Source organism: Copadichromis virginalis, linkage group LG12, assembly GCF_057382275.1.
Source record: "Copadichromis virginalis isolate Kocher_CV1m ecotype Utaka linkage group LG12, C_Virginalis_male_GT1.1, whole genome shotgun sequence".
Classification (NCBI taxonomy): domain Eukaryota; kingdom Metazoa; phylum Chordata; class Actinopteri; order Cichliformes; family Cichlidae; genus Copadichromis; species Copadichromis virginalis.
In genome coordinates, this window is record NC_140629.1 from 2,487,428 (window position 1) to 2,497,369 (window position 9,942).

Consider the following 9,942-nt stretch of genomic DNA (forward strand, 5'->3'; position numbering starts at 1 on the left):
GTGCCTCCTCCTTCAGACCTTAGGATAACTAATTTCTCAGACAGTGACATCACGGTGCGCTGGGAAGCTGCAGATGATGATGATGTTTCTTACCTCATTAAGTGGATCTCCCTAAGTGGAGGCGACCTGAGGCAGGTGGGGAAGAACTATTGAGTTGTTGGAGTACATATTATGAAATAAAAAATACAATATCTCAATAAACTGTTGTCCTGTGTCTTAAGGAGTATCAGATATCACTGTCTGCACTCTATGGAGATGGAGCTCAGAGTGAAGCTGTGGCCGTACGCTATAGCACCTGTGAGTCACACATTTTAACTATATCAGCTGCTGGTGGGAGCAGGCTCTCATGGATCTTTCTGGATATTTGCAGCGGGGACATGCTGGGGTCATTTTGGAGCAGGTTAATTTGTGTGCGCCACGTGTCATAATCAGTTTTGTTGTTAGGTCTGGGAACCTTACCGGAGAAGGTACGGAGTCTAACCTGGGACTGGATGTGTTTGACATCTTGCCTTCGTACGATATGCTCTACCACGACCTTCTGAATGTCAGGTGGATTCAAATCACTTACTGAAAGGGACGCACAGGCTTAAGCAGACAAAGAAGGAAATCGGGTAAACCTGAGGACAAATCTAAGAGAACAGAAAAAGGAAAGGAAACTTAGCTTAGAACCATGCAGCGCTACAGGAGACGGCAGCACTGCAGAGGTGAGGACCGGCACCTGTTTGAAAGAGACAAATGCACACAAACACACACAACAACGAACGAGAAACAAACACAGAGAGAGGAAAAAGTGGTTATACAGAACTTGAGGACATTACCTACATGTAACTATCTAAATAATTATAAGTTTGTTGTGTTTTCTTTAACAATGTCAGAAGGAGAGAGGCACTGAGGCACCGTCTTCCGCCCCCCGACGCTCCTGCTGTGCCTCCTCCTTCTGACAGGAACTGCCTACAGAACAAGCATGAATGATGCCTGAGTGGACACACACAACTCACAAGTTCCTGGCTCTGTCAGCTCCTCTGCAGAGGGTTTCCCTAAGAAGGTGGACCTAGCAGGGTCACCGGGGTACGGGGAGCTGTGCCTCACGGCCCTCACTTCGTCGGAGAAACCCTCATGCAGAGTTCAGAAACTTCTGTGTTGAGTATGTCGCTGTGAGCCTCCACCATTTACTGGTGGGTGCAGCCTGAACTGTCTAGAGACAGACCAGACCAGCTGCACAACACAGACACTTCAAACCTGAGGACAAATCTAGGAGAACAGAAAAAGGAAAGGAAACTTAGCTTAGAACCATGCAGCGCTACAGGAGACGGCAGCACTGCAGAGGTGAGGACCGGCACCTGTTTGAAGAGACAAATACACACAAACACACACAACAACAGACGAGAAACAAACACAGAGAGAGGAAAAAGTGGTTATACAGAACTGGAGGACATTACCTACATGTAAATATATAAATAATTATGAATGTACAAGAACAAGAGAAATAAGAAAGAAAACTTTGCTTCAAACCATGCAGGGCAGCTGTCTACAGGTGAGCTTGTGTGATTCTTATTCTGTCAGTGAACAACCTAAAAACAGAAAAAAAGAAAGAAAACTTACCTTAGAAATCTGTAAGGTTGTTTCCTCTGAGACATGTTGGAATCTGTAAACAGCTACTCCAAAAAGGATCCAGGTGTTTCAAAATACCTCTTTGGTGAACGTTTCAATTCTGCTAACATAAATGCTGCAATTAATTAACTAAAAGTCATTGCTCTTCACCCCTATTTATAGACTTTTGCGGATCAACGGATTAAAGCATCATAGGACCAAGTTTGTTGTAAGATTCTAAATATATGTGACGTCATCATCCTGTAAGCCGAATAGGGCTTTTGACCTTGATGTCACAGGAGGCGGGCCACGCCCCCCGCCGCCATGACAGTAGGCCAGACAAAGGATACAGCTTCAGCTATGGTTCGTACGTGTTTTGTAGTTGGTTGCAAGGTTAGATCTCACCATCGTGAAGTCAAGAACCTGGATAATGGGTTATCTTTTCATCGTTTTCCATCCTGGCGGCAACGTGTATCCGATATCACCAAACAAAGACGCCAGGCATGGATTGCAGCGGTGAGACGAGCAGATATCGAGTTCCGTGCAATCCCCAGCTTTTTGTTGATTTGCTCGCGGCATTTTCTCTCCGGTGAGTTCTAAATTAATTCATATCACTATCCGGTTGTTCAGTCTGACGTCACTAGCCGTGTCTGGACCTAAACTCCGCTGCAGGTCCATATATCAAACGATCACTATGGCATTACTGAGAGTTGAAAAACTGTCTAAAGTCTTTCATCTTTAATAAAATGATCAGCGTTCTGCTCTACCAGGTGTAACAATTGAGTTTAACATCCAGGCATCCATGAAAACGGAATTTATGACATTTAACGGAGTTAGAAGTTAGCAGGGAGTGAATTTATAGAGTATGTAAATAAACTGTGATCATCACCATAGCCAGTGGCGTGTCTAGAAAATTTTTGTTGGGGGGGCCAGGTAGGGGCACAGATTTGGAGAAGGGTGGCAGATTTAATTGGCAGATAATGTTTAAAAAAAAAATTCTACCAACCCTTAACCATAATTCAATAATCCTATAAACCTAATAACCAAATGCACTTTTAACTCTTATTAGAATGAGATTTTAACCACTACGGTGCAAAGTTTTTAGATACTGCGTTGATAAAGTACAAGAGATACAATCAGTGCTTTGTCAGTGTTTACTCAGCATTCAAGGACAGCAATATTTGCATAGTATTTTTACTGACATATAGTGCACATATGTTTTGGGCAAAAACATTTTTGAATATTAAAATACGAACATTTGTAGCAAACAATTGACAAATTAGCCAATGCCAATGCAAAACTTTCTCTGCCTGTTAAAAAAAGAAGATAATCTTCTCACAAACTGGTGTTTGATTTTGAAACAGGAAAAAAGTGGAGAAACAACTGAAAAGACTAATATTTGAATAAAACCTGAAAGCAAGTAAATACTTTCTATGCTGCCTTATGGTAAACTTTGGTAATATTGATAAAGAACAGCACTGGCTGATGATGAAATACATTCAGCTGGCATGGTGACACTGCCAGTATAACCTGCAGGGCTGGACTGGGACAGAAAATCGGGCATTTTGACTACAGACCGACCCACCAGGTATTAAAGCCATAAAGCCTTTGAATGAAAACAAACCCTGTTGTGACAGTGATGTACAGTCTTTTTGGTATATGTATGATTTCTATACATTTTACGTCAGATAAAAACTTTGGTTGTAAGATTTAGATAATTATTTAATAAAAGCTAGATATTTTAAATGAGAATAGGAAAGAAAAGTATTTCTTTGTGCCCCCTTTCCCTGTTAATGCCCTACCTGGCCCCCTGGCAAAACTTTGCTAGACCCGCCCCTGCACAGTTACCAGCTGTCAGCTACATAAAAAAGGATCCTGGTGGGTGGTCTTCACGTTTCCCTCTCACCAGATATCCAAACCGACATCATGACCAGCAGCTTTACAGCTGTGGCTCCAGCAAACATCAGCTGATACTAGAAATTAATATTAAATAAATTCTAACAACAGCCGATCAAGCTTAAACGTGCTGCTGTTGTTTAGCGCGACATCTGCTGGTTTCGTCTTTCTGGCGCAAAGTGGGCGATAAACAAACAAGAGAGAAAAGCCGATCAGCTGATCATCGATCAGTTTCATGATTGAAGTAGCAACAGGAGAGGGAGGATGAGAGAAGAGGCAGCTGTGCAGCGTAAAGACAGAATAAATCCAGCTTTGTGTCTTTTTCCATTCTAGCTGAAGTTCGGGACAAACTGCGTCTCTTCTCAGCTCAATACGAAACGTGTAATATTTTCTCTGATTGAGGGACCATTCCATTTTTTTAAGGAGTCGTTGGCAACTCTACTAACTAACCTTATGAATAAAATAAAGTTCACTATCAGTAACATCATAGCAACCGAACAGCTGTATAAAAACTCCAAGCTGGCTAGAACGCAGTATGAGTTATTGCAACTGACAGTAAAAAGTCAGCACAACGAAAATAAACTCCACCTAAACTTAGTTCATATCTGACCCAGAGAGACTGCAGGTCATAACTTCTTACCTGAAGTTCAGTTCACCTGACACTCGGACTGGCGGCTGCCTCGGGGCTCTCCTCCTGCCTCCCCTTCCCTCATCCACCTGCTGCCTCTGTGGAAGCCCCGCCATAGCCACCACCAAACAACGGAGTTATTTCTACACATCGACCTGCATCTGGCCAATCCACCACCTCTCATTGTTCATGCCGTTACAAAAAAAATAAAAAATAAGTCAAATAAGCCCGATGGCCAGTCCAGCTATGTTAACCTGCAACCAAATCTGCAGCTCCATACAGCAATGTTACGACTTAGATTACATCTTATAACTCATAACTCTTATGTTAGCTGCCCTCTGTAGCATACTGTCTGAAATATTCCACGGCTGCAATAATTCTTTAAGTGTTATTTTTTCCTTGGTATTCTAATTTCGCCGAAGTTTACTAAACTCAACAAACTTAATATTACTTACCAGAACATTTATTCTGTCCTCATTTTCTTTCACCGAAAAATTGTTTCCTGCAGTGACGTCTTTCGTGCTTGGCTCTCCTACCTTTGCTAACGTGATGCACATAGCGCAGAAGCCGATGCTGCATTCACTTACACTCGGATATCTGAGCGTCACCGTGAAAACATAATCGGACATTTGATATTTGATTGAATTTTATTGTTTTGCCTTTGGGGTGGCACCTGGGGTGGCCAGTCTGGTTGGGGGGGTGGCCTGTGCCCCCCCCCAGGCCACCCCGCTGGACACGCCATTGACCATAGCCAAAGAAAGCTCGTTTATGACCAGCATCATGTAAATAAGCGCTCTGTAGAACCATCGCTCCATCCTCCAATCCAGCAGGTGGCATCAGCGTGCCCGCAGGGTGAACGTCAGCCACAAACGAAGCCGAAGAAAACGTTAGCGTCATTTCCTGGTTGCTGTGCGACAAGCAACTGTAAAACTCGAAGCTCTGAACGCGGTCCTCTGTCATATAAATCTGCGAGTGGTCTCTGCGTGAGGCGAGCGGCTTTTCCCGGTGAGTGAGAGATTGAGCGTGAGGTCCGGAGCGCGCACAATGAATAAAAAGGGCTCTGAGAAAACACGCCATGTGGTAGCCTGGCTTAACAAAGCGGAGTGGGATCAGGTTTGGGACTACCTTTACTCGATGGACTCCTCTCTGCAGAGGTTTGCGTTAGAGAGGATATCGGCTTGGAGGGCCAGGTGCGCTGATAGTTTGCCCGTGGCCGTGGACTGCACAGCAGACCTCGTGCGCTGCCAGGTGCGGGACCGGTCCGGACAGCTTACCGGAGATGACTTGACCCTGATGTACGGGACGGCCCTGATAAGATTTATTAATCTTTTCACGGACCGCCAGCCGGGGAGAAAGGCCTGGTCGCGGAGGCAACTGGCTGGAAACTTGAACATCCCCGAGTGGATGGTGGATCTGAGGCACGAAATCACGCATGGGACTCTTCCTTCTTTGAAATGGTGCCGAAAGGGATGTAAGGTGGCCCTGGAGTGGCTCCAGCAGGAGTTTTGGTCCAGACAGCTGGGAGGAGGCCCCGATGAGCAGCTCGTTGCCAGGCAGAAAGAAGTGGATGCCTGCAGAAACGCTCGGGAGCTGCTGATCTCTTTTCAGAAGGACCAGTACCAAGCTTTTGATGATGGGTCTCCTGAAGACAAGGGGAAGAGCTTGTGGCAGGCCCCCTTAGCAGACATGAGTTCGTTGCTGGGTGAGATCAAGCAGTTTGCACTGGGGTCCAGGGAGCTGTTGATTGATGTGCCGCTGGAAGACGGTTTTCTTGTTCCTACCATGGAGCAGCTGGAAGCATTAGGCTGTGCAACATCTGACAGTGCCAGTCCCACTGAGCCCAGAGTCCCACAAACCTTCCTGCGCTTTTGGCTGCCCCTGCTAAAGATGCTTAACTCTTCGTCTTTCATTCACCTCTTCCTGGAGAAGCTCTTTGTGGAACTGAAGCTGCTCAGCAAAGAGCCCAACGGTCACAGGTGTTTCTATATTTCTGCATGGATTTCAGAAGTCTTCCTCTGCAACAACAACAAAATTGAATATCATTTTGAGACAAGGTTGCAGAAGAAAGCCAGAATGAAGGACAGGATTTTCATCGACCGCATCAAGCTGAGGTGGCAGCAGCTTCTCTCTGCATGTCTGGATGCCCCCTGCATCAGCACACCTCACCTGATCCAGCTAGTCCTGGATGACATGGAGCATCCCCCCCCTCAGGAAACCAGAGAGAAGCTGTTCCAGCTCTGCTCCATCTACACACAGACAGAGCGCTCAGAGGCCAGCACACCTCTGCAGCAGCAGCAGCCCATATATACTGTGAGTATGCTGCTGGACCAGATGCAACACTCCTCACCGATGGACTCGGAGAGAAGTGAGGAGCGCGAATGGGCAGACGTGCAGGCTGAAAGAGCACTTGCCCTCAGAGGTTCTCCGTGGCAGGTGTGCACTGATAATGTCACATGGAAGAACTATGCCCTTGGTAAAGTTCCTGGACAGTCGGACGACCCGTCGTGCCTCATGGTGGACAATTATTCGATAATGACTGTGTTTGACCAGCCATTGGAGCTGGAGAGCAGCATCCCCGGGGCCTCGCCTCCAGCCCGGCCAGCTGAGGGCCTCCTCTGGAGCAACAGCGAGCTCAACAAACTGAAATGTGGACTGAAGCTTTTTTAAGTTACTTGTGTTATTTTTGTTACTTGTGTTATTTTTTGTTTTATGTTAAGCACAAGATTGTTGTTGTTGTTGTCATTCCAGCCTCCGCTGACTCTTGTTGTGCTAGAAGCAGTTTTGAAGCAAAAATACAATATTCAGAAGACAAAATGTTGTGGAATTTTAACCATGAGCACAGTGCAGGTTCAGCAGTTGTGATTGTTTCTGTCCAGTCGAGCTCGTTAACTAAACATGTTGGCAGAAGCAGAAATAAAACTTTCAGAAGACAAAATGTTCTGATTTAAAGAAGGACCAAAGGAAGGAAAGCATAGGTTTTGATTAAGTCTGATAAACTAGAATTATAATTTATTGTTACATTAAAAGGAGCAAAATGAAATAAAAAGGCTATATCAAAAACAGGTTATAACATAGGAAATGTGAGGTTTTAAAATGAAGTTAGTGTCAGCGTTTTAAGAGAGTGGTAAAATGATGAGTAACGTTGAAGAATATATATAAATACAAGTCTATAAGTCAAGAACATAATTAGGATAAGGCTTTTGATTAAAGAGTCCCAACTATGATAAGTTAGGGAGATGCAGGAAAAGGTGTTTTGTTTCCTTTGCAGAAGATCTCGGCGACCACAGGGGGTGAGGATCCTGGAGGCCCGAGGCCGGATGGACCACAAGAGAGGGTCAGAGCGAGGACACAATGTATTGCGACCTCTGGTGTACCAGAGGTCGAGAGAGGGAGTGTGGAGCAGGGAAATTATTTTACTGCTATTGTTAAATAATCGTCATCGTCACCATTGCATTAATAATATAATCTGCAGCATTGATATTGCATTCAGAGGTTTAAACAGTGTGTGTCTTTCAGAAAGACTAAGTTGCAGAAAGTTTGCATTAATGAAAGCAGAGTCTAAGTTATTCTGAGGAGCAGGTTAGACGAGGCTATTTGATGAGCCTCTGGTCTGGTGGAAGGTCAGAAGTGCAACGGGTGAGATGAGAGAGCATTTGAGGACGACATATACACACACACACTTAGTTAGAGAGAATCATTTATAGGTGAGAGGTTAGTTATGTTTACTCGCAACTGTGAAAGAGGAACAGTTTCTTGTTGTCTCGGCAAGAAAGAGGAAATACCTGGTGTGAATACGTATGAATGGACGGTGACTGGACGGACGAACTGAACTAAGGTTGGACCAACTGGACACTGAGGTAAAGACTGGACTAAGGCTAAGCACATGACTGATGACTGTTCTGTTTTAAGTTCATTTTCATGACATAGATTGGATCATGAGTGGGGAAAACTGAGCATTTTTAGTTTTGTACATTATTTTGACACATGAAATGTGTCAAAATAAAGGGGGGATTTAAGGTTTAAGTTGAAATGGGTTTAGGATCATTTTAGGACTTTTGGGGTGTTTGATGATTTAGATATGGTAAAACTGAGGCAGACATTGTTATTTTCATGTTTAAGTTGAAGGATTAAAATGAACTGAATCCTGGTTAGAAGATAAACTCTTTACACACATAAAGAGCATTTAGATTAGGGCTGAACGATATATCGCATTTGCGATAATATCGCGACATGATCAAGTGCAATTTTCTAACCGCAAAGGCTGCGATTATACTGCGATTATATTATACAATTCATGGGCTGCATCCTCCTGAGGCCGCATTTGTAGACCGATTACGTCACAGCGACGCGCCGAAGGCTGTCCAAATTACTACCATATCCCAGAATTCATAGCGCGGCCCAGCCAAACTCCAGTTTCCAGCAATGGCGGCCGCTACTAAGTTTTAAAATTACTCATACTAATCTTTCTGGGTCACAAAATAAACTTTTAACATATTTTCAGGCGAGAAAGTAGTTGTGTAAACATCAAATATCTGCTCGGTTTATCAAGATATCCCATATTTGCAAAAGTGCTTCGACGTTTTCAGAGGCGTCTGCTACCCACCAGCTCGACAGCTAGCCGGGAGCTCGAGGGTTACTGATGCGGCCGAGAACGGCACAACTCCCGGCACATCATTTTCAGATCACCGCGGAGTTTCGCTGCTCGGGTTAAACGTAATATATAAGTCACTTAGACAACCTAAAAATGTTATTGTTGGGCTTTTTTCAGTGTTTTGTTTGTTCGTGAGTAAATCGGTTTGGCTGAGATTAAAGTTATTAGATTAGATAAAATAAAACTTTATTAATCCCCCGGGTGGGTTCCTCCTTGGTTTTCACACAGCTGACTAAACGTCAAACAGAAAACTTATTAAACAGAAGTATGAGACAGTCGAGAATTTACACCAGTGTCTGGTTATATTTTAGATAGCAAGAAGCAGACGGCCGAGTTTATTAAACTCCACCGAGACAGCGGTGACGCTGATCAGAACTAGACCGTCCAATTTCACGCCTTTAAACTTTAAAGGCGTGTTTGTGTGTGTGTTTATACAATTGCTATTATGTTTGCACTTTATGTGTAATGTTACTGACTGCAGAGATCAGTAAGATGTGTGCATTTTTTATTTATTAGTTTTATTTATTTAATATTATTTTTTAATTGAATGACTGTCTAGTAGTTCACAGATGTCGAAAAACTGAGTGTGGTAAAGCCACTGATTTTTTTTATGTATATTTCTGCAATCTGCACATTGTACTGACTTTCATTTTAATGTTTACACCAGGGTTCCTTGTCAGCACTTTATGCTCAGATGTTTGTAAGCTAAAAATAAACTATTGTGTATGTTCAAATATACTGTTGTGATTGAAGAAGTTAAATAAAAATGTCAGTCATCAATTCATGCATCACCTCATGTCATCATAACAGAGGTCTGTCTTCCAGGAAAGAACAGTTTAAAATTAATGTAATATAGTATTGGCCATACTATATGATGTATTGCTTGTCTTTGTTTAATAATACAGAAGACAAAGACCTTAAAAAATAATCGCATATCGCATCGCAATATTGGGGCAAAAAATCGCAATTAGATTATTTTCCATAATCGTTCAGCCCTAATTTAGATTAAGTAAAGTTAATATAAAGGATAGAGCCCAGAACATGATATCTTGAACCAACTTTGAATAATTAAGGGAACATTAGATGAACACAGTAGATTAGTGAGGTGTACCAGAGAGAGGCTTTTTGTTTTCTATCCTTTACAGGAGAACATTCCAGTAACACAGCGACCACAGGG

The 9,942-nt window shown here is 43.3% G+C and overlaps 1 protein-coding gene and 1 long non-coding RNA gene across 3 annotated transcripts; one reads left to right on the forward strand and one right to left on the reverse strand.

The window, feature by feature from the left end:
- Positions 1-1,252: 1,252 nt before the first annotated feature.
- LOC146696246 (uncharacterized) lies at positions 1,253-1,993 on the reverse strand. Its single transcript, XR_014923081.1, has 2 exons — positions 1,603-1,993; positions 1,253-1,340 (listed from the first exon to the last, which is right to left on the reverse strand). It is a non-coding gene; the product is annotated as an uncharacterized LOC146696246 (long non-coding RNA).
- A 3,058-nt stretch (positions 1,994-5,051) lies between these two features.
- On the forward strand, positions 5,052-9,714 carry LOC146696247 (ribosomal biogenesis protein LAS1L-like). 2 transcript variants are annotated; one of them, XM_085474344.1, is made up of 2 exons: positions 5,052-6,549; positions 6,680-9,714. In XM_085474344.1, exons 1-2 carry the CDS (start codon positions 5,159-5,161, stop codon positions 6,756-6,758), a joined length of 1,470 nt encoding a protein of 489 aa, XP_085330470.1. In that variant the 5' UTR covers positions 5,052-5,158; the 3' UTR covers positions 6,759-9,714. The 2 variants fall into 2 exon arrangements, with proteins under 2 accessions (XP_085330470.1, XP_085330469.1); XM_085474343.1 differs by having other exon boundaries at positions 5,052-9,714.
- The last annotated feature ends 228 nt before the right edge of the window (positions 9,715-9,942 follow it).